Source organism: Callionymus lyra, chromosome 1, assembly GCF_982586985.1.
Source record: "Callionymus lyra chromosome 1, fCalLyr1.hap1.1, whole genome shotgun sequence".
NCBI classification, from domain to species: domain Eukaryota; kingdom Metazoa; phylum Chordata; class Actinopteri; order Syngnathiformes; family Callionymidae; genus Callionymus; species Callionymus lyra.
The window spans coordinates 8,338,503-8,361,673 of record NC_141818.1 but is presented as its reverse complement, the minus strand read 5'-3'; the positions used below and the strand labels follow the sequence as shown (position 1 = coordinate 8,361,673).

The following is a 23,171-nucleotide window of genomic DNA, read 5'->3' as shown; positions in this document are numbered from 1 at the left end:
AAATATGGCATATCATAATTAATGTATACAAAGTATAAATACAAATAAATAGAGATTATTATTATTATTATTATTATTAAATAAGTAAACAATAGTGCTAATATGTTATAAATCTTATAACATAATATCTTTATCTTTAGACTTAGATTGCATCACCTTGTTCTTTCTCTTTATTTCTCTTTGTTCTTGTTCTTATTTTTATTTTTTACTTTTACTTTTATGAATAATTGTATTGCTGTGTTTTTCCCGAAGGAGACCTTCTGAGGGATCATTAAAGTTCTACCTAAACTAACCTAATATGTTATAAATAGAATAAATACGTTATATTTTTATTTTATATTTTTCAAGGGACACCAAAAAGACGTTTGTTTTCGACCCAGAGATAACACAAGGGTTACAGCAAAAATGATGCTAAAGAATGAAAGATAATTGTTGCATTCTATTTGAAATAAAGTGCCTCTATTGTCAGTTTGCTTTATGAAAAGTTACATCCGGGTCACAATATTAATTGATAACATCTACATGAGCTTTTTTAGTTGTGTTTTTAAAAGTGGTTCCACAACAAGGGACCAGTGAGTAACACCCGTGGGTTCGATCTTTCTTGCGTGCGTCTATCTTGAAAATAAACTAAAAAAAAAATCATCTCTTGACTATGACGTCATCGCCCCATTCATGTTTCTGTGTTCCACGGGCTGTGACGTGACACTCCCCCCCCCCACCCACCCACCCACCCACCCCGGGTGTGACGTCATCGCAGCCCGCGGAGGAGTGGATGTTTCCTCGCTCATAAAAACACGGGAGGACAAGACTTCGGCGCGACGACACCATTCACGCGCACACACCCTCTCCCTCTCTTCCTCGTGGACGCACACGCGGGATGTTCTTCTCTCGTGGCTCCGGCGTGGACGCCTCGCCCCCCCAGCGCGCAACCGTGTGAAAGTCCGCCATATTCCGCCTCCACCACGCCCGGGGATCCAGAGGAAAACACGCGCCTCGTGAGATCCAGGATGTCTTAGAAGGATCTGCTGGGATTTAAACGTTTTTTTTAAAGGGTCGTGGGTTCGAATTTTTTCCCATTTTTTTCCTGCGGGTTGGAATGAGGTTGTTTAGCATCCACGGGCCTCCGCGGCGGTGAGGGTCCACAGGGGGGTGAAGAAAGTGTGAGGGATTCTAAGAGGACATGACCCTGGAGTCCATCATGGCGTGTTGCCTCAGCGAGGAGGCGAAGGAAGCGAGGAGGATCAACGACGAGATCGAGAGGCAGCTGCGCCGAGACAAGAGGGACTCGCGCCGGGAGCTCAAGCTGCTGCTGCTCGGTGAGCCTGGAGGGGGGAGAGAGGGGAGATAAAGGGGGTGTCGTCCCACCTTTTTTGGGGGGGGGGCGGGGGGGTTCTATCGGGGAGTCCAAGGCAGAGATTTTTGTTTTCTTTCCGCACCTGGTTTAGTGTCCAGGAAACATGGATCACATACACACATGTCATGAAGGCCCTGGAGGGGCCAAAGTCCAGCAGGACCAGGAACAGAATTGTCTCTCTTGACTCTAATGTTGTTTCTAGTTTTTAAATAATGTAGTATATCAGTGGTTATTACCTCTGACTTGAAGTGTTTTTAGTGGATCACAATCCAACTGATACACTTAGATATTGGCAGATGAATCCAAAGACTGATCCAGATTCAAGGCTCGACGACAAACAACAGTAACGCTTGTTAAGTTACAAAGATTTATGATTCAATGACTGAGATCTGTAGAAGGTTCTGGTCATTGTACTAAAATACTCTATTATTTTACTTTTACTTGTATGATCAACTTTCAAAAATCACCAAAACATACGTCCTCATAATGTTATTTTATGTAATGACACGTACAATTTTAAACTATATAATTGGGAATTGTTTAATAATCAGGTTATTTAAACTAGAATTTTTGGATGTGTTTTTGTAAGTTTAAAGTCAGAATCACATTTTTTTTCAATACTCTAAACACAACACATGTTTTTTTTGTGGTGTTGACAGTATAGATAACAATGAAAGAGTAAAATAAATATAAATAAATGCATAAAAATAAATTAATAAAATGAGGGGCCTTTTAAAAGAAATAAGAAGGGAGTCGTCTCAGTGCTACTGTTTAGACATAAGGAAAATTATTCCAATAAAAATGGCTAAAAAGTGTAGATTTAATTTATTGAAACAAGCATTTGGTCATTTCCAAAACTTGGATCAATAGCTTTGATCCTAAGAAATACTTATTTACTTTCACCGAGAGCTCACGAAATGACTGCGACATTGACTGTTTCATCGAATGAACCATAAAGATTGATCACAAATACTAGTTTAGAATCACTGACTTCATCAGATCAGTAACACAACCTTATCTTCTTTGTTGCGTCGTTATCTTGTTGCTGCTCAATCGGATGTTGTTTACCTTGAATTGGAAGTTTTTTTTACAAATGTTGCAGCTTTACATGCAGCTCAAAAGTTTCACTTGTTGAAGGAGTATTTTATCATTTACTTGTGAAGCGATAAACGCAAAAGTTGAAAGAAGATTTTAACCAAAAAATACTTGCTTCAATGTAGCGAAATACATTTTCTCTATCCTTGCTACTTTTAAAAGATTAAGAACATCAATATGTCTTTGGACCGTGGGAGGAAATCGGTGTGAATGCGTGGAACCGAACGTTGGTTATCGTGAGGAAAATGATCTAAAATTTACATTTTTGCGGTCATACTTTGAATAAATGTACATTTTTATTCAAAGTATGACCGCAGTAGACTCTAAGCCACAATGACATTATTGACAAAAGTCTCTCCAGTAGTAAGTCATTAAGAAACTATTTTTATTTTATTTGTATAGCGCTTTTCCAGACCAGGGTCACAAAGCACTTAAACAATCAAAACAATATTCAATAAAATATATACTTTAACGATCAAGAAAACACTGAGAACAACACAGGAGTTCCAGAAAATCAAGGTAAAGCCCGCAAGTATAAAAAGTGTCTTAAGATGTTTCTTGAAGGAGTGAGTAGATCATCAAACACATAGAGAGGGGAAGATCGTTCCATAGTATTTCTTTTGAGTATTGTATAGTCCAGGTAGTACTCCCCCAAGTACTACCGCAAACATGTCTGTATTTTCCCTGGTTCTGTTCCCACTGGCTGACAAAAACCCCATGAAGAGTTTTGGTCAAACGTCAACTCGAAATGCAAACAGTCCTACATAAAGAAACTTGACACTTTTTTTTTTAAACTGCAATTAGAGGCCAACGAAATGATATAATTCAGGCGCCCGACTTGGGGTTTGCGGCTTCTGAGGCAGATGAATCAGCAGAAGTTTCATACGCTCACAACTCGGTCGAGGCGTGCTTCGGTCTGTAGTTCAACTGTTCAAACTGTAGACGTTTGATTCTTGGGCCACTTGAGGATCCACTGGTTGTGACTCATGTTTGGCACCTGAAGATGTTGATTCATTTAAGCCGCAGATGGTGAGAATTTCTAATGATTTCTGCCTCTGGAAGGATGCAGCTGTCACTTTTTTTTTTAAATTTAAATGAATGGCATGGATGTGCGTACTTGTGACTTTGTTCGGCGGCGAACTGTGAAAGTGGCTCGCACATCTGTGGAGAAGCATTAGTCAGAAGACGGGTTGAATATTCTGCTAAAAGCCTGTGATATGATGAGAGGGAGGATGTGACTCGAGGAGTTGATGGATCAGAGGAAATGCATGTCCGCAGATATGAGTCCGAAAACTACTGCGGTCTAGTTAAACGCATCCGGATGAGAACTTTCATGACACGATTAGATGGATTTTTAACAACCAGAAACAATTGATATCGCTTTTATTATTTCCACATTTGGGTTTAAACCTTTCAAATATCACTTAAAAGTTCTAACTATTTGTTTTTTAGTCATATTGGGAAGATTTAAGGATGTTTTACCCGATTATTAAATGATTTACTATTTACTTTGAAGAATGTCACGATAAGTGAACTCCACAAATATTAAGTAGAATTGTTAAGAATAATCTTAATAACTTATGTTCTAAACCCGGCCCGCACAGGTGTCAAACTGGTCCAGAAAAGGGCCGAGACGGTGCAGGTTTTAGATCCAACCCGTCAAGTACATATAGTTAAACCAATCAAGTGTCTGGATACAGTAATCAATTGATTGTCAGCCCGTGTTGCTTGTTTAAGCCGACACCTGATTGGTTAACTCATGTGGGCTTGACTGGTTGGAACAAAAACCTGCACCATCTCGGCCCTTTTCTGGACCAGTTTGACGCCCCGGTTTGTCATTTAAGATGCCGTTTGACAAGACTAGCACTAGGTTTTCTCGTCAGTTTTTTTTTTTATAATGTGGAATCAAATAGAAAGATCCTCATCTGTTTTTATTTTTAAATCCTTCTCGGCTTTTCCTGTGATCCCGGCTTGTAAACCGGCAAAAAACCCTCTAGTGATGTTCGACTGCTTCTCCTGAGGTCTTATCTTCCTCTGGTTAATGGGAGTGTCAGTGTATGATGTGGTGTTTGGTCGAGGAGAACAAAGTCCACACTAACTTTTAACAAGCTGTTAACGAAAACACAGCTTTATTAAAGACAGGAAGCAAATGAAAAAGTTTTATTTTTTTCCAATTCCTGATGAAAGGCAAACTTGGTCTCACAAGTGAAGAGTTTTCGTTAAAGAAAAACTGCTTCGTTTCCTCACAAGTGGAACTAAAAACTCTGCAAGGAGGCGAAATCTGCTTTCGGAAAAGTGCTGACTGCGCAATCTCGTGGGTTCACGTCTCTGGTCTGGGTTCTCCCTGACGGGTTGCTGGCTCGGGGCCTCGGCTCCTGCCAGGGAGTCGAACCAAAGCCAAGAAAGTATTTTTCTAAAGGCTTACGCTGTTTAGTTTTTAAGCAGCGAAAACAATGGAGCTCGTCTGCTCTGCCCTGAAGTCGATCCCCTCGTTTGAAGGAAGTTTAAAATCTCTCGCTTCATTAAATGTCGGGGGGCTGCAGTTTTTCTTTCTTTGATTCCTCAGAATGTTCAGTGTTCGGTTTCAGCCGTTGCCGGTGGCAACTGTCGGCGGCTGCCGTCTGAATGAATTTAGGAGGAATTGGCATCGTTTGCTTTGGAAACAGGACATTATTACCAGACTCAATATTTTAGAAATAAAATTAGGCTTATTAAAGCAAAATTGATCAGTCTGTGTCTTTTTCCACAAAATATACCAAAACTATATCTCAGCCTCATTTTAAACGTGACTACATTGTGATAGTTACTTTTGGAATTGACCTCATAGTATGTCAACATACCTTGTCACATACAAATACTCAGATTGACTGGGTCAGAATATATCTATCTATCTATCTATCTATCTATCTATCTCCCAATAATGAATCTTGTGGAAAAGACTTGTCCATATTTAATCTGATAAAGGGCCCAAAGCCAGACTTTGGACATACCTGTGTTACACAATAACAATATAAATGTTCCGATGGCCTTTGGACTTGGATAGTGCGGCTATATTAGGTGTGTGTAGTGGCAAGAATCTTGTGATACAATGCGTATCACGATAGATAGGCAAAGTTGGGAGTATTTTCATACTGTGGTAACCAGGATGTATTTGTAGTATTGTCGAGTACTTGACTCTGGTGTTGCAGAATTTACAGACCACATGACTCTTGACGAAGTTGTAACTGCTTTCATTTGTTGCGAAACCAAAATATATCCAAACCTCAGCTGTATCCTCTCATCCTCAGTCATCGCTGTGATCTCATTCGTCACTGTTTCTTAAGCTTCCATCAAGCGGTTGGAATTGGAATGGCAACAAAAATGAAAACGGCCTGAATATTAGTATGTTAATTGATAGAGAAAACAAAAAACGAGTACTACCATATCGATGTTTTCTAGTTACCACCCTTGTGTGTATTATATATTGCCTTCATAAAATATCAATATTGTTCCACTGTTACTTTGAAAATAACTCCAAATTAAATTTTCAGATTAAAAAAAAAAACTCCCCAATGCTGGATTAAAAAACTATAAATGATAGCAAAATCCAAACAACACAAAAGGGAATACGATGGTTGGTAATGTTGGAAGAGGCCGACCTGTCGTGGGAAATGCCAAAAGACAAAAGATGTAACAACAACAACAAGCTCATTGAATGTGTTTACTACGAGTACTAATTACAGAACGCAACCGTGCTTTATTTAAGTTAGTTGTTTACGTCTTTAACTCCGGCCCTATTCCGGGAAACTAAACCAACCAACTTCAAACACAAACAATTCTCCTCTTGGAAGAAAGTTTGGACGGTATTTTCCCGAACTCTAATTTGCCTTGAAACTCCGCCGTCTATTATGGAGGCAGGCGTTTCTTATCCAGACGGCTGGACTGCATGTCAGACAGGAAGTTTCCACGCTCGCCTGAGCTGCTGACATGTTAAAAGATACGCACCCACACAGTAATAGCGTTAGTTTGGAGATGAAGCCTTCAGTCGCTGCCAAGAGCCTCCATGACTCAGAGGAACTTCACCCTCGACTCAGCAGAGAAACTTTAAACGCCGTCTATTTCCATGCATCTCGTCCACATCCATTGGTGGACTTGCATTACACTGTCATCATGGTGTGACCGTGGACATGGAGACTAACTACTCATTAACTACTCGTCTAAGTTTCTGTTCTCAAGAATTGCAAAGATCGGGAAAGTGCTACCAGAGCATTTACCTGTGCCAAGGTCGTCTCTTGTCGTTACTAGTGATCATCAAACTGTTGAAACCAACTTCATGAAACTTTTGTATTCGTGCTCAGATACGTCAGTTTACTCCAGGGGCAAAAGAGTTTTATGTATCATGATATTTTTCAACGATACTGTATCGATACTCTATAGCACTGCATAGGGCTGTGTCTCAAATCGCGCACTTCTCCAAGTGCACTGTAGTGTTAGTGTACGTACTTGCCAACATTTTCGACACTGTAGTACTGTCTCAAATCAAGCCTCGCCGCTACATACTTACTGGAAATGACTCGACAGCTTCTTCTACTACTTTTTAACGCTGTTTGCAACCGGCTGTTGGAACACTAAGGCCAAAACTTGACACGTCATCCGTGACATAGCTACCGTTTAGCATCATCTACGTCACTAAGATGGCAGCCGTGGTAGGTGGAAAGTGTCCATCTCTCCACACTGGCCGTTTGAGTGCTCACAACGCACTACATTTTCACACGCTGCTCATTGGGACGCACAGTATTATCTTGATCTTTAAAGTATGTACTTTTTTGAGTATTGTTTTGATTGTTTAAGCGCTTTGTGACCCTGGTCTCGAAAAGCGCTATATAAATAAATATTACTTACTTACTTACTTGTGAACTCAGAATATTAAAAAAAAATAGCAAGTGCGTGATTTGGGACACACCCCATATTTCTTTTTCACTTTTTGTTAGCTTAAAGTTGTATTACATTTTTGTAGTTTCATAGTTCTCTACAGATTAATATTTCAATAAATTGTGTATGAATAACTAAATGTATTTTTCTTCCAAAATTTACAATAAACGTGAAAATATTTGCTTATTTTATTTATTTTTGTGTGAAATAATGTGGCAAAATGAAAACCCTTTGATGACTGAGGACGAGAGGATACAGTGATGTTTGGGCACATTTTGGTTTCAAAACCAACAATAGCAGTTACGACTTCATCAAGAGGCATGCAGTCTATACATTCTGCAACACCAGAGTCAAGTACTCGCCAATACTACTAATGTATCACCCTTGTATCGTGATGTGTATCGTATCGCCATATCTTGCCAATACAAACCCCTCCTGGGCAACAACAACAACATTAACCAAAAAGTCGGACATGCTTCAAACCTGCTTATAATCTAATTTGACTCTGAAAACAAAGTTGACGACAAAATATGGAAACCAATCATACGGTCGTTGTTTTATTATTATTTATTATATTTGGTTTTATGAAGTCGTGCTTGACATTTTTATTTGCTGTAAAAGGGGGAGGGGGGGGTGATCCATGAACAGAAATCTTTAAGTCTGTGACACAATCTTTCTCATTAAGCCTAGTAAACTTAACATTCATGAAAGTTTAATTTATATACTATATATGTATTTGAATGGATACATTTCCAATATCGTAAAAACTATAATGACGGTACAAAGAAAAGGGGGTGTAAGAAAATGTTGATACACTCAAATATTGCAGTGTTCATGATATAGTATCGATGTTTAACAGCACTGTATAATTTTTTAAATCATCAATATACAAATCTTCATGGTGGTCAAAAACCTTGACTTATTTTTAATTTATATTATAAAAAAAAAATCCTGCAAATGCTTGTATTTCTCCTCCTATGTAATACTTAAAGATCTGTTGTTTTCTTCATTGTGTGTTGACTATGATAATTAAATTCTTTCTCGTCCTCCAGTATCACAATATATTGTATTGTATGTCTACAAAGTAACACATTTGTTTCACCACCACACTAAAGCCTTTGTTCCAAAATAAGAGCAACACTATGTTGACTGATGTCGATGTACGGACGACGTCATGAAGCTTTCTACTGTGTCGCGGCAGGAACTGGCGAGAGCGGGAAAAGCACCTTCATCAAACAGATGAGGATCATCCACGGCACCGGTTACTCCGACGAGGACAAGCGAGGCTTCACCAAGCTGGTCTACCAGAACATCTACACTTCCATGCAGTCCATGATCCGAGCCATGGAGACGCTGAGGATCCCCTACAAGTACGAACACAACAAGGTAACGCGGCGTTCTCTCTCCTCCCTCGTCCACATCGAGTCAAATAAGGTCACGATCCGAGTGCTTTTGTGTGTTTGAAGAAAGCTGCTTATCTAACACGGAGCAGCTTCTTCACTATCATTTCCTGTCTTTTTGTTCCTTTCCTGCACATCCTAGCCTCCTCTCATGCTGGGGTGGATATTTTAACTCGCATATACACAGTAGATCAGAGGCAGAAAAACTTAATGAGCACAAGGGGCAGAAGTCTTTTAGTCGTGCTAGTCGTGCGCCAATAAAATGTATATTTACTAAACAGGAAGTGTGATTACGAAGTTGTCTTTCTTGGGGTCTCACTTTATCCTGATTTTATCTTTGTTTGTCTTCCATTAAAAATACATCTAATTTATTTATTGCAGCCTCAGTTTTACTCTCATTCACAATCTCGTTCTTGAGCCAAAAATCACTGTCATTTTTGTAGGTAACCATATCAAAATAGACATTAATCTACTGTGAATTTAAACCAACCGTCTTGTGACCTTGGCTCTGTCCAGGTTTGGTTAAGTTTGAAAAACATGTGCAGTAGAGCATCAAAACAAACAAAGAGCACACGCTCAAAGAACAGACGCTCAATAATAAAGAAAGTAATTGAAGTAAAAATCGTTGATGAATCCGTCATGGACTCAAACGATGTCTTTAATAAGAATGTAAGATCTTGAGGAAAAGTCTGGATGGTAGAGAAACTTACTGGAGCGAATACATTAAAAAGTATCTTTAGCTCAACTCTGCGACTCAAAGAAGATTACCGCTATCTACGCCTCAAACCTCGGGCTCAGTTCTGAAAAAGGCTTTCAAAGGGATTGTGGGAGTTCATATGATGCCATTCATGCATTGACCACATCCATTTCCTCGCGTTGATCAGACATGGATTTTATGTGCCATTTCTACTGGACTCATTTCCTGTTTCCTCTCCAAACAAACAACCATAACAAGTATTTTTTTCAACATTAAAGTAGAAATAAAAGTTTTCAAAGACCACTTAACCCGAACCGACAGGAAGATTCAGTCATCAGCGGATGTTTAGAAGACATTTGTGGACCAGAATAATGCAATTAATCCAACACTATTACTTCCAGCAAGTCGCCACAGCAGGGTAATGTACTTCTTGAGAAACTAGATGATGGTTTCCAATTAAAACGCGTAGGTCTTTGGTCTAAGAGGAGCCACAGGCTATTAAAAAGCTGGTTTTCAGGTCAATCTTTCAATTTATCCAAACCAATATCTCCTGTTTTCCATTATTTGTTATATTTTGAAAAATCAATACGACTCCAGCATCTGTCCAAGAGTCTAACACTTGTCGTCCTCCTCCAGGGAAACGCCAATATTGTGCGAGAAGTGGACGTGGAGAAGGTCTACATGCTGGAGAATCCATACGTCGACGCGATCAAGAGCTTATGGAACGACCCGGGCATCCAGGAGTCGTACGACCGGAGGAGAGAGTACCAGCTCTCCGACTCCACCAAATAGTGAGTCAAAGCTTTTTCTTATTGAAGACGAAGGTTCTGTTTCTATAACTGGATGTTTGATCCACAAGGAACAAGTTTACATCGTTTGGAATTACTTAAGATGGGCTGAGGGTGTGCACTACCTCCCCCTGCTGGCCAATATCGAGAATTGTTTTTATGACAAATTAACAATGAGGGGAAACAAAACCTTACTTGGTTATTTGGTACGTTTGTCTACTGTGTTACAAAGCAAATACTAATGAATCTCCTATTTGCTACCGAGATAGTTTTGTTTGATGATTTATAAAGTTAAAGATGCATTAAAAAAAATCCTTGACATTTTAAAAAAGGAGAAAAAAAATGTTATAGGAAAACTCTGAATGAAATATTTGTATTAATGATTGTGTCTAATAAAAAAATGTTTTTTATTTATTTTCCATTTAATTTCAGGGTCAAGCTATACTGATTTAAAAAATTAACATTTCAAAACAAAGACGTGCAAAAATACCACTTCGACGACAAGGAACTGAGGACCGAGTTACACTAAGTTATAAAATACTTGTAATACATTTTTTTCAAAGGACAAAATCAATGTATAAGTTGTACCTTAACCCCACAGTGGCTGCTTCAGTACAGTCAAGGGGCAGATGTCATGGCTGACCATATAACACCATGTTAACCAAACGAACTTTGTCTCCACAGTTATCTGAATGCATTGGATAGGATTTCCCAAACATCGTATCTTCCCACGCAGCAGGACGTGTTAAGGGTTCGAGTCCCAACCACCGGCATCATTGAATATCCATTTGACCTTCAGAGTGTCATTTTCAGGTAAATAAACCTGCCATTAAATGATTTGTTTTCTCGGTATAGAAGTCATTATTGTCAATAACGGGTTGATATTTAGTTAATTTCTGTCTGTAAGTGTCAAATTCTGACTCTCTCTTCAGAATGGTGGATGTTGGAGGTCAGAGGTCAGAGAGGAGGAAGTGGATCCACTGCTTCGAGAACGTCACATCTATCATGTTCCTGGTGGCTCTGAGCGAGTACGACCAAGTGTTGGTGGAGTCTGACAATGAGGTAAAGGACTGACGTTTATCCGAGTTTGTTGGATATTAAAAAACTTTGCCGGACGCGTCACAAGCTAAATATCTTGCGTCTGGAAACGACTTGCCTCGGAAGACGACCCGGTGTAGATCCCGGTGTAGGTCGAGGAAGAAGAGCAGCAATTATAAAAGGAAATCTGGTAACGAGTCACTTCATATATTGGCCTGTAAAATATCTAGAAGAATACAGTAATTGTGTTAATTAAAGCAGAAAGTGTTGAAAATCTAAGACTTGTACTTATTCTTGTCCCTGCAGAACCGGATGGAAGAGAGTAAAGCTCTGTTCAGGACCATAATCACTTATCCCTGGTTCCAAAACTCTTCGGTCATTTTGTTCCTCAACAAGAAGGACCTGCTGGAGGAGAAGATCATGTATTCTCATCTGGTCGATTACTTTCCCGAGTATGATGGTGAGTTGAAGATGCAAAAAGTATTGATGCACTTAAATATCACTGTATATATTTTTCCATGATACTGTATTATTACTGTTATTCAACTGCACTATATAGATTAAAACACTTTATTAATCATTTTCTTTATTTTATTTTGCCTTCAAAATCAAATTTGATTTTTTTATCATAGTTGCTTCATGGTTTATATTTCAATTAAGTGTGTATAAGATAATTCGATTTTACAATTGAAATTCAAATATTCAAAGTATTTGTTCATTTTTGTATTTCAATTAAACTTCCGCCACTAGATGGCAGCACTTAGTCCACTGCAGATAAAGAAGGAATAAAATCTTGCAAGATTTCTTCTATGACTGAGGACGAGAGGATACAGTTGACTCCAGCAGATGTTTGGACACATTTTGGTTTCAAAACAGATTAAAGCTATTATGACTTCTTCAAGAGTCAAGTGGTCTGTTAATTAAGTTAAACACCAAAGTCAAGTACTCGAAAATACTAAAATTATGTTTTTTTCCCAAAGTATCGCAATATATTGTATCATTACTCATGTATCGTGATGCGTATCGTATCAACAGATTCTTGCGAACACACAGCTCTAGTACAGTGTTCAAAGCTAACCACCTAGACATTTTAGAAATGTTGCTTTGATCTGAAAAGAAAAAAATAATACTTAAAATAATACTAGCAGGAAGTAGCTAATGCTCTCCTACGATAGTCTACATGTTGTCTCAAGAGCTTTGCCATCGCTGAGCTCTGCTCACCAACCGTGTCGTCCTCCGGTCCGCAGGTCCTCAGCGGGACGCTCAGGCCGGCCGAGAGTTCATCCTCAAGATGTTCGTGGACCTGAACCCGGACAGCGACAAGATCATCTACTCTCACTTCACCTGTGCCACCGACACGGAGAACATCCGCTTCGTCTTCGCCGCCGTCAAGGACACCATCCTGCAGCTCAACCTGAAGGAGTACAACCTGGTGTGACTGTTCGCAGCCGGTTCTGGGAAAAGAAAATCCATATAAAAAAAAAAAGAATGGTTATATGATATTAATTTATTTGCCATTTGTCCGACCTCTTGCTCCCCCAAGAGGTGAGTAAATGTGTTCTTGCTATTTAAGAAGATGTCGAGGGGTCGGAGGTGAAGGGGGGCGGGCAGGGGGCGCTCTCTCCTGGACGTGTACAGCGGCGATCCTCATTTTTAAGACTTTGCCAATTGTGAATTTCTGTTCTTCTTTCGGAGCGAAAAGATGGAAAAGACTTTGTGTTTTTGGGGTTCAGGACCTTGTTTGACATCGGACTGATGAAGGTTTTTATTCCTCCGCGTTTCCAACTTCATGTGGTTGAAGCTTCCGAGTGCCACGCCTCCCTGTCCGACAGGAAATGACATCACAATTGAACGATGCCTTCATTAGCAGGTTTACTTGATTCTTTTTTCTTTTTTCTTCCCCCAATCATTTCAATCAGCATCTTGTCGATGAAAAACAAACAAGGAAACGGTCAAGTTATAAAATTGCCATCAGAGATACTAGACCTTTAGACACTGAAGGTATTGATGTATGTCGACTGCGCCACTTTAGCATCTTCACTATGGTAATCTGTATATTTTGCCAAACGCGTAAAAAAAAATGTCGTGCTGTTTTGACGCTTGAATGAAACTTGGTAAGAACAGAGCGAAGTATTCGATGTGTATTCGCCTCCCTATGCACCAGAGAGAGACCAGGACCGAGACGCTCCGTCCATCGCGTCACCAGAATCGTCCAATCACAGCCCGGCTGCCTCGACTGTTGTTCTTCAAGAATCTAATCTGGCTCCAAGTCATGCCAGAGGTTGAGGAGAAAAAAACAACGTGTCGATGTTGAGTCGTACCAAAGTGAAGCTCTTCTTCTCCACCAGATTCTCAGAGTAATGTTTAAGTATTAAGCCTGTACTTTTACATTTATCGAGGCATCGTGCAATTTACGAATATAATCATTGTACATACGTCTCTCACTCTATGTACGGCAGCATCTTTGTTAACTTTGTAATCATGACTCTTTTTTTTTGGGCAGATTGAATGTGCAGAATCAACAATATGTATCTATGTCATTGTATTGTATGTCTAATGGCTAATTCATTTTCAAAGAAAAAAATGTTATTTACAAATTTGTTTCTTTCTTTTTTTCATAAAGACAATATTGACTTCAATTGAACTCACCGAATCAGTTAACCATTACTAGAATTGATCACTCACACTATATTATTTATTGTTATTTATCAAACTATACGGACTAATACATTTAATCAATTTACCTTTTCAATAAATGGTTTTATTTCCAAGTTAATTTTCATTTTCAAGTTTCATTAGACTAGTAGCTCTATGTTTTCTCTTCATCCCTGGGCGAGAAACACTGGTGTGACATTAAAAATAAGAATTTAAATCTGTGTGGTGAAGTGTTATCTTACATGATAGAAGAGGAAATGTAGCCTTAACTGTTTGTTTTTTTTATAAGGCTAAGTACTTGCTAACTTGTTGTTTAACTTTGTTTATCTATTGATTTTGTGGAACCTGTCCCAGCTACTTAGGGTAAGAGCATACAGTACATAAATGTAGATTTTGAGTCAAACCAGAAGTTTTTCTTTAAAGAACCAATACTAGTAGCTAAAGTATGGAAGTAAATGTGTGCCTTTGGACTTAGAATATTTGTTTCTAACATTCAATTATAGCAGCATCAAAACCAACCTTTCAACTTGAAAAAACATACAATTTCAAGCTCAAATCTTGTTTCTTTTTTTTTTCAATGCATGGATAAATTCAGTGTAAAATTCACTGCGTAAAAAAAATCCCTTGTGATAAAATATTCAGTGTAAATATTTAAATTAAAAAAAAATGTATAAAGATTAAATAAAAAATTAAATGAATACAATTTTATTGATGAATAAAAATTGAACGAGAATTGAGATTGAATCTTAAACAATTCAGTGTCAGAAATTTGATGTGAAAAAAAAAATGCAGTGTTAACATCCGGGTCTGATTTTGACGCTGAGAAAATTCAGTGTTAAAAATTCATATTCTGATGGCACACATACTAAAAGAGTTTTTTTTAATAATAAATCTCTTCACTAAAAAACACCCAAGCTGAGTTCTTCTTTCAAATAACCTTTAATTCTCCTTTAAATCGAATAAATCGATTTCTTATCACCACTGATGCTCCTTCATCACATTCTCGCAGCAGGTTTCCTGTGATTTACTTAGAGTTTGCAAACGAGCTCCTCCCGTCCGACCCGACGCTTCAACAACTTCCAAATGTTTCTCCTCCACTTACGTTGTCTAGAAGTCGTCTGGACTCGACCTTTAGACGAGCGCGACCGGTCAGAGTGACAGCTGGATCCAGGTGGACGATGGCGGGATGCTGCCTGTCCGGGGACGACCGAGAGAACCAGAGGATCAACGAGGAGATCGAGAAGCAGCTCCGGAAAGATAAGAAGGATTCTCGGCGGGAGCTCAAGCTGCTGCTGCTGGGTGAGAGTTGAAAAAAAATAAAAATGTCTAAAAGTTACTTTAATCAGAACACTGAGTTTAAATAGTTTAGTATTAGCATGTTTGAATAGTAATTTTTAAAGTTGTCATTAATGTATTTTATTTTTGGTGTCATCAGTTTAAAGTATATTAAGTGTATTTTAAGTTAGTGATCAAGTCAAACAATTTATTTGATGAAAATATTTCTCAAGTTAGTCAAAAATACTAAAGATTTAAGTTGAAATATTGCGATAAAAATATAGATGTATTTTTAGAAAACAAAATAACTAAAACCCATTAATAATTTTTCAATTGTTATCCCATTAAATATAAGGAACGTTATGCATCATCTCGTTTATGAAAAGCTTTGCGAGATAAATAACCATGTATTTTAAAAAGAATTAAGTTAATATATATTTTAATTATACAGTAGATATGATACAGACGATATATTCAGTCTCAACTTCAATACATCGGTTTACGGTATAAATATTTATGCTTTAAACCATCTTACACTTCATTCACAATTGTGAAAGTTTATTTTTTTGGTCAGGAATAAAGGAGCAGAGAAAGAACCTTTATTATTATTATTATTATTTCTTCCTTTTTATTCATGTATTTCGCTGAACAGAATATTTACTTACATTCATGTAATATTTTCCTTATTATTGATGTTACAGGATGATAACTTTGTCCATCGCCTTTGTTTTGTTTTTATTTAAACTTTATATTACTTAAGTTTATTGTACTAATTTGATGTTTCAGCTCATAGTAAATTCCCTTTAGACCAATCTTAAAATGCATTTTATCTTTTGACTTTTACAAACTCATGGTCTTTGAAGTAAATAATTCTTCATCCATCAATCACTGGAAAGTCTTTAACACTTTATTTTTATTATTTATTTGAATGATTGAGATGATTTACCTGCGTATCACTCTGTGGAGTCCATTAGGTCATAGTTGGAGTCTTTAGCTGAAAGATAAAGATCAACAAAACATTAGGAAAAACATCACAAAAGTATGAACATGTTTATTTATTTAAATGGATGTTTAGACTTGCCTGTGGTTTCTTTGACCATTGACTGTAACACAGCTTCTTGATTTGTTAACTCCATTTGTTATTAGAATTCTATAAAATGAACATCATCATTTATAATAAAAAGAAAGTTATGATGGATTAACTGACAATGGAAGTGAACACGAAGGAGAAATGATTCACAACAGGTAGCAGAGCTAATGCTAGCTTAGCTACATGCTTTAATCCTAAAAAAAAAAGAAGGTAAATTATACCTAAATTCAAATAATTATATAATAAGTAAATCGAGTCTCAGCAATCATTCATACAAACTTTATTCTCATAACATTTATTTTTCTTTCACTTTGTTTATTTAAGTGTTACAAAGTTAGCTAACTAGCTTTTAAAAAAACAACTAGCTAGCAGAAGAAGCTAGCTATCTTCTCAGCGCCATCATAGATTGTTTTATTTAAAATACAAGACATTTAACTACAAATACAGGTTTAGTGTATGTAGAGCTTTGATACACGATTAAAACTCGACATAAATGTTGGGTAAATAGTAATATATGAAACATACTTAAGTTTGACAGAGCAGACATGCAGATGTTTCATTTGCATTAACTCTCAACTCTTCTCGTGTGACTTGAAGAAACTTGACTTGTAAACGCAGATCATTCAAATTCACAAGATTTGTCTGAACTCGTGTTTTAAAGACGTACTTGAAGTTCTCATGATGCAAAACACCTGCGAAAACATTTGTTAAACAAATACACGCAGCATCAGGTCGAAGGTTGTTTTTCTACTACTTTTGTGACACTTTAACCTCCGATGACGTCACTGCTCGTGTTAAATACATGAATATATTTTAGTTATTATAGTGTTAAATACATTTATATATTGAGTTATTATAGTGTTAAATACATGAATATATTTAAGTTATTATAGTGTTAAATACATTTATATATTTGAGTTATTATAGTGTTAAATACATGCATATATTTGAGTTATTATAGTGTTAAATACATTTATATATTGAGTTATTATAGTGTTAAATACATGAATATATTTAAGTTATTATAGTGTTAAATACATTTATATATTTGAGTTATTATAGTGTTAAATACATGCATATATTTGAGTTATTATAGTGTTAAATACATTTATATATTGAGTTATTATAGTGTTAAATACATGAATATATTTAAGTTATTATAGTGTTAAATACATTTATATATTTGAGTTATTATAGTGTTAAATACATGCATATATTTGAGTTATTATAGTGTTAAATACATTTATATATTGAGTTATTATAGTGTTAAATACATGAATATATTTAAGTTATTATAGTGTTAAATACATTTATATATTTGAGTTATTATAGTGTTAAATACATGAATATATTTGAGTTATTATAGTGTTAAATACATTTATATATTGAGTTATTATAGTGTTAAATACATGTATATATTTAAGTTATTATAGTGTTAAATACATTTATATATTTGAGTTATTATAGTGTTAAATACATGTATATATTTGAGTTATTATAGTGTTAAATACATTTATATATTTGAGTTATTATAGTGTTAAATACATTTATATTTATATTTGAGTTATTATAGTGTTAAATACATGTATATATTGAGTTATTATAGTGTTAAATTCATTTATATTTATATTTGAGTTATTATTGTGTTAAATACATGTATATATTTGAGTTATTATAGTGTTAAATACATTTATATATTTGAGTTATTATAGTGTTAAATACATTTATATTTATATTTGAGTTATTATAGTGTTAAATACATTTATATATTTGAGTTATTATAGTGTTAAATACATGTACAGTATATATTTGAGTTATTATAGTGTTAAATACATGTATATATTTGAGTTATTATAGTGTTAAATACATGTATATATTTGAGTTATTATAGTGTTAAATACATTTATATATTTGAGTTATTATAGTGTTAAATACATTTATATTTATATTTGAGTTATTATAGTGTTAAATACATGTATATATTGAGTTATTATAGTGTTAAATTCATTTATATTTATATTTGAGTTATTATTGTGTTAAATACATGTATATATTTGAGTTATTATAGTGTTAAATACATTTATATATTTGAGTTATTATAGTGTTAAATACATTTATATTTATATTTGAGTTATTATAGTGTTAAATACATTTATATATTTGAGTTATTATAGTGTTAAATACATGTACAGTATATATTTGAGTTATTATAGTGTTAAATACATGTATATATTTGAGTTATTATAGTGTTAAATACATTTATATTTATATTCGAGTTATCATAGTGTTAAATACATGTATGTATTTGAGTTATTATAGTGTTAAATACATGTATGTATTTGAGTTATTATAGTGTTAAATACATTTATATATGTGAGTTATTATAGTGTTAAATACATTTATATTTATATTTGAGTTATTATAGTGTTAAATACATTTATATTTATATTTGAGTTATTATAGTGTTAAATACATGTATATATTGAGTTATTATAGTGTTAAATACATTTATATTTATATTTGAGTTATCATAGTGTTAAATACATGTATATATTGAGTTAGTATAGTGTTAAATACATGTATGTATTTGAGTTATTATAGTGTTAAATACATTTATATATTTGAGTTATTATAGTGTTAAATACATGTATATATTGAGTTAGTATAGTGTTAAATACATGTATGTATTTGAGTTATTATAGTGTTAAATACATGTATATATTTGAGTTATTATAGTGTTAAATACATGTATATATTTGAGTTATTATAACATGTGTCCAGGTACCGGAGAAAGCGGGAAAAGCACGTTCATCAAACAGATGAGGATCATCCATGGAGGAGGCTACAGTGACGAGGAGAAGAGAAGTTACGCCAAACTGGTCTTCCAGAACATCTACACGTCCATGCAGACCATGATCCGAGCCATGGAAACCCTCGGCGTCTACTTCTCCGATCCTCAGAACCAGGTTCGTCTCTGACTCCTGCTGGATTTGTTTTTAATGGTCATTAACGTTAGTGTATTATTATTAGTATTATTTATCGCCTATAAATGAAATGGCGGAGAATGTCGCCACCTGCCGGTGATGTAGTGTCAGATCAATAACGGAACTATAAACCAAAAAGGCAATTACTTTAAAAACCCAACTCTCCTGACTCACTCACATGTTTCAAATGTTCAAGTCTTCCTCTCCAAGATGCAGTAAGTCCTTCATCATGACCATGTTTTGAACTTTATAAAGTTCTCCCCCGTCTGAAATCTCAGCGAACGAGAGGTTACAAGAGCAAAGTCCATTGTGACGTAATAATGGCTTCACTCATCCTCCAGCCAGCTGTAATCACGCCCCGCTTTGTATATACAACGAGTCCGATGGAGTTGGAGACTTCCAGGTTTGATGACGCGTGGTGACAAACCTCAATGTTTCACTAATCACAGCAAAGTGGGCTTGGTTATGGTGAAAAGGATTTCTATATCATGATTTCTATGTCTATGAGAAGGTTTTTTTTTTTAAATAATTGATTGACACCCCTGTGTTTTATCTCTGGGTCAAGGTGACCCGAAGGCCTGGAAAAAAAGTTTTTGGGGGAGTTTGACCCAGAGATAACATAAGGGTTAAAAAATGTATTTAAATATTTTTTACAATATTGTTGTGTGACATTCTAATGTCTAATAATTGAAAAATACATTTTCAAAATCCAATATTTCTATTTTTAACCTTTTAAATATTGTCTGGTGGCACTTTTACAACAATCGTATATGAATGGAAATACAATTTGAATTTAGAAAGATGTTTATTAATTAATGTTATTATTTAATTACATTATGAAACTCTATGTGGAAAATAACAATTGTTTATTTGAAAATATCCTTAAAATACTAAATATTTTAAATTAAAATAATAATAATAATAAACAATGAAATTTAATTATTACAATAATTAAATACTTAAAAACAGAAAAATTCAAAGTTACAAAAATTGAAATGAAACAATACAATACTGATAAAACTGCGACACAAAAACGTATCAAAACTATAAAAAATGTTGTTATACTTTGAAACATTTGTTTAAACTGCATCTTCTCAGGCTCCTGCGAACTCACTCCTGGAAGTGGAGGTTGATAAGATCGAGGAGTTGAACCCAGATCACGCCGTTTCCATTGGAAACCTATGGCAGGACGCCGGGATCCAAGAATGTTACGACCGTCGTCGCGAGTATCAACTCTCTGACTCCACTAAATAGTGAGTTGGAAACACCCCGTGGACCAACATCTTCTCCTCTCACCTTCTCCTCGCTCTCCTCAGCTACCTGAGCGAGCTGGACCGGATCTCTCTGCCCACTTACCTTCCCGACCTCCAGGACATCCTGAGAGTCCGGGTGCCCACCACCGGGATCATCGAGTACCCCTTCGACATGGAGAACGTCATCTTCAGGTAACTTTTGAGCTCGGGTCGAGACGTTTACCTGCAACGACGTCGGTCTCCTTGACGACAGGATGGTGGACGTGGGAGGTCAGAGGTCGGAGCGGAGGAAGTGGATCCACTGCTTCGAGAACGTCACGTCCATCATCTTCCTGGTGGCCCTGAGCGAGTACGACCAGGTCCTGGCCGAGTGCGACAACGAGGTGAGACTCCAGAGTTGAAAAAAAAAATGTTCTGGGGTTTCATGGAGTCTGCTTTGGTGGTCTCAGAACCGGATGGAGGAGAGCATGGCCTTGTTCAAGACCATCATCACCTACTCCTGGTTCCAGCGCTCCTCTGTCATCCTGTTCCTCAACAAGACCGACATCCTGCAGGAGAAGATCATGTTCTCGCACGTCGCCGACTACTTCCCCGAGTTCACAGGTGAGCTTCAGGAGCGCGGCTGTATGGCCGCGCCTCGCTGCCGTGTATATGTTCACATATCTCACGTCTCTGGACGCAGGTCCTCGTCAGGATACCAACGCCGCTCAGGAGTTCATCCTCAAGATGTACCAGGACCAGAACCCGGACAAGGAGAAGACCATGTACCCGCACTTCACCTGCGCCACCGACACGGAGAACATCCGCTTCGTCTTCGTGGCGGTGAAGGACACCATCCTGAAACAGAACCTGAAGGAGTTCAACCTGGTGTGAAGGACGTCTGATCCGTCCTCGTTCCTCCTGATGATTTCTGACCACAGAGCTTGTCTAATAAATCCAATAAATATTATTCTCTTCTCTCCGACGATGTCATTGAACTCTTTCTCTATTGACTTTTTAAGTAAATTATAATGTACTGACAAAGTTTGATGAATTTCAATTTATAGCAAAAGTTTCCAAACTTCTTTTTAAAAGACAAACTAGTTTCTCACACATTCCCACTTAAAAAATCGGATATTTTTTCACCCTTAAAATGAGCAATTTAATAAAGATATAATAAGTGACTTCCAGCATATGTTTTTTCTACAAAAAGGTAAAATGAATTATTTATTATTTTATTTTATAAGAATATTTATATAAAAACAGGCACAAAGTTACAAACACTTGACCCACAGAAGAAGGTTTTAGTATTTAGCCGTTTGTGTCAACATTATTGTAGCATTTCCACTCTAGAACTACTTCTACTTCCATTATAGATTATTATACATTATTATTGACCATCAATTATCGAATATGTCCTTATTTACTGGTGATAATCAGATATAAATGTGATGTGCAGTGAGTATTGGGAGGTTGGAAATAGTCGTGTTAAACAAGATGATGTTATTAACTACTTTATATAATTATTACATTGATAATATGCTGCTAATAAACATGTGTATGATTCGGTTATTCATGGTTTAATGCGTGACCTGATATCTTCACAAAAGTAAGAGATGCACATTCACAGTCCTGACTCAAGACATGTGTAATGAACCTTCTCTAGATGAAAGTGCAGGTGAGACTCAGAGACAACATCTACAAAGAGATGATGGTCCACCTGGAAGTCCATGAAAGGCCACAATTGGTCCGACTTTGGATTTGCCACAATATTTTTTCTTTAACTTCTTTTGTGCTCGTCCTGAACGTGATTCTAATCACAGATGTTGTCAAAAACAATCCTGTTCACACGTTGGCATAGGAGCACTAGATGAGGATCAGCACCTCTAATTCAGACTTGAGGTTGAAGAGGTTTGACAATAACAAGAAGGAAAGTTATATAATATGTCAGACTTTGGCTTGAAGATAATGGAGGAAGAGGAAGAAAAGGAGGAGAAGGATCATGAGGTTGATGAAAAAGAGGGTGACGATAAAGGGAAGGATCAGATGAGAAAGAGGAGTATGATGAAAATAAGCATGAGGAAAAAAAAGGAGAATGAGGATAAGATAAACGGGAGGATGAGGATAAGAGAAGGAGAAGAAGGATGAAAATGAGGATGAATAGAAGGAAAGAAAGATAAGAGAAAGAGGATGAGGATAAGAATAAACTAAATAAAAACTATTTCCCGAATGAGACCTCCTGAGGGATCAATAAAGTTCTACCCTAAGAGCAGAAGGATGATGAAAATGAGGATGAAGAAGAAGAGAAGGATAAGAATAGGATGATGAGAATAAGAGCAGGAAAAGAAGGATGATGAAAATGAGGATGAATAGAAGGATGATGATAAGAGCAGGAGAAGGATGATGAAAATGAGGATGAGGAAGAAGAGAAGGGTAAGAAGAGAAAATGGAGGAGGAGGGGCTGATAAGAAGGATGAAGAGGAGGATGATGATGAGGATAAGAAGAAGAACAGGATGAGGATTAAATCCAGAATGAAGATAAAGATGATGATGGAGGGGAGGATGTGAATAAAAAGGAGGACAAGGATAAGAGGAGGAAGAGCATAAAGATGAAGGGAAGATACATACTGTAAAAAAGGAGGAGGAAGATAA

At 36.4% G+C, this 23,171-nt stretch overlaps 2 protein-coding genes across 2 annotated transcripts; both read left to right on the top strand.

Moving 5' to 3' along the window:
- Positions 1-763: 763 nt before the first annotated feature.
- Positions 764-13,880, top strand: LOC148087843 (guanine nucleotide-binding protein G(q) subunit alpha). The gene is made up of 7 exons (XM_087791751.1): positions 764-1,316; positions 8,562-8,746; positions 10,094-10,248; positions 10,930-11,058; positions 11,178-11,307; positions 11,590-11,743; positions 12,531-13,880. The coding sequence occupies exons 1-7, from the start codon at positions 1,181-1,183 to the stop codon at positions 12,719-12,721; spliced, it is 1,080 nt and encodes a 359-aa protein (XP_087647877.1). The 5' UTR covers positions 764-1,180; the 3' UTR covers positions 12,722-13,880.
- Positions 13,881-15,106: 1,226 nt separating this feature from the next.
- On the top strand, positions 15,107-21,413 carry gna14a (guanine nucleotide binding protein (G protein), alpha 14a). Its single transcript, XM_087791764.1, has 7 exons — positions 15,107-15,237; positions 19,085-19,269; positions 20,386-20,540; positions 20,604-20,732; positions 20,794-20,923; positions 20,990-21,143; positions 21,223-21,413. The coding sequence occupies exons 1-7, from the start codon at positions 15,117-15,119 to the stop codon at positions 21,411-21,413; spliced, it is 1,065 nt and encodes a 354-aa protein (XP_087647890.1). The 5' UTR covers positions 15,107-15,116.
- The last annotated feature ends 1,758 nt before the right edge of the window (positions 21,414-23,171 follow it).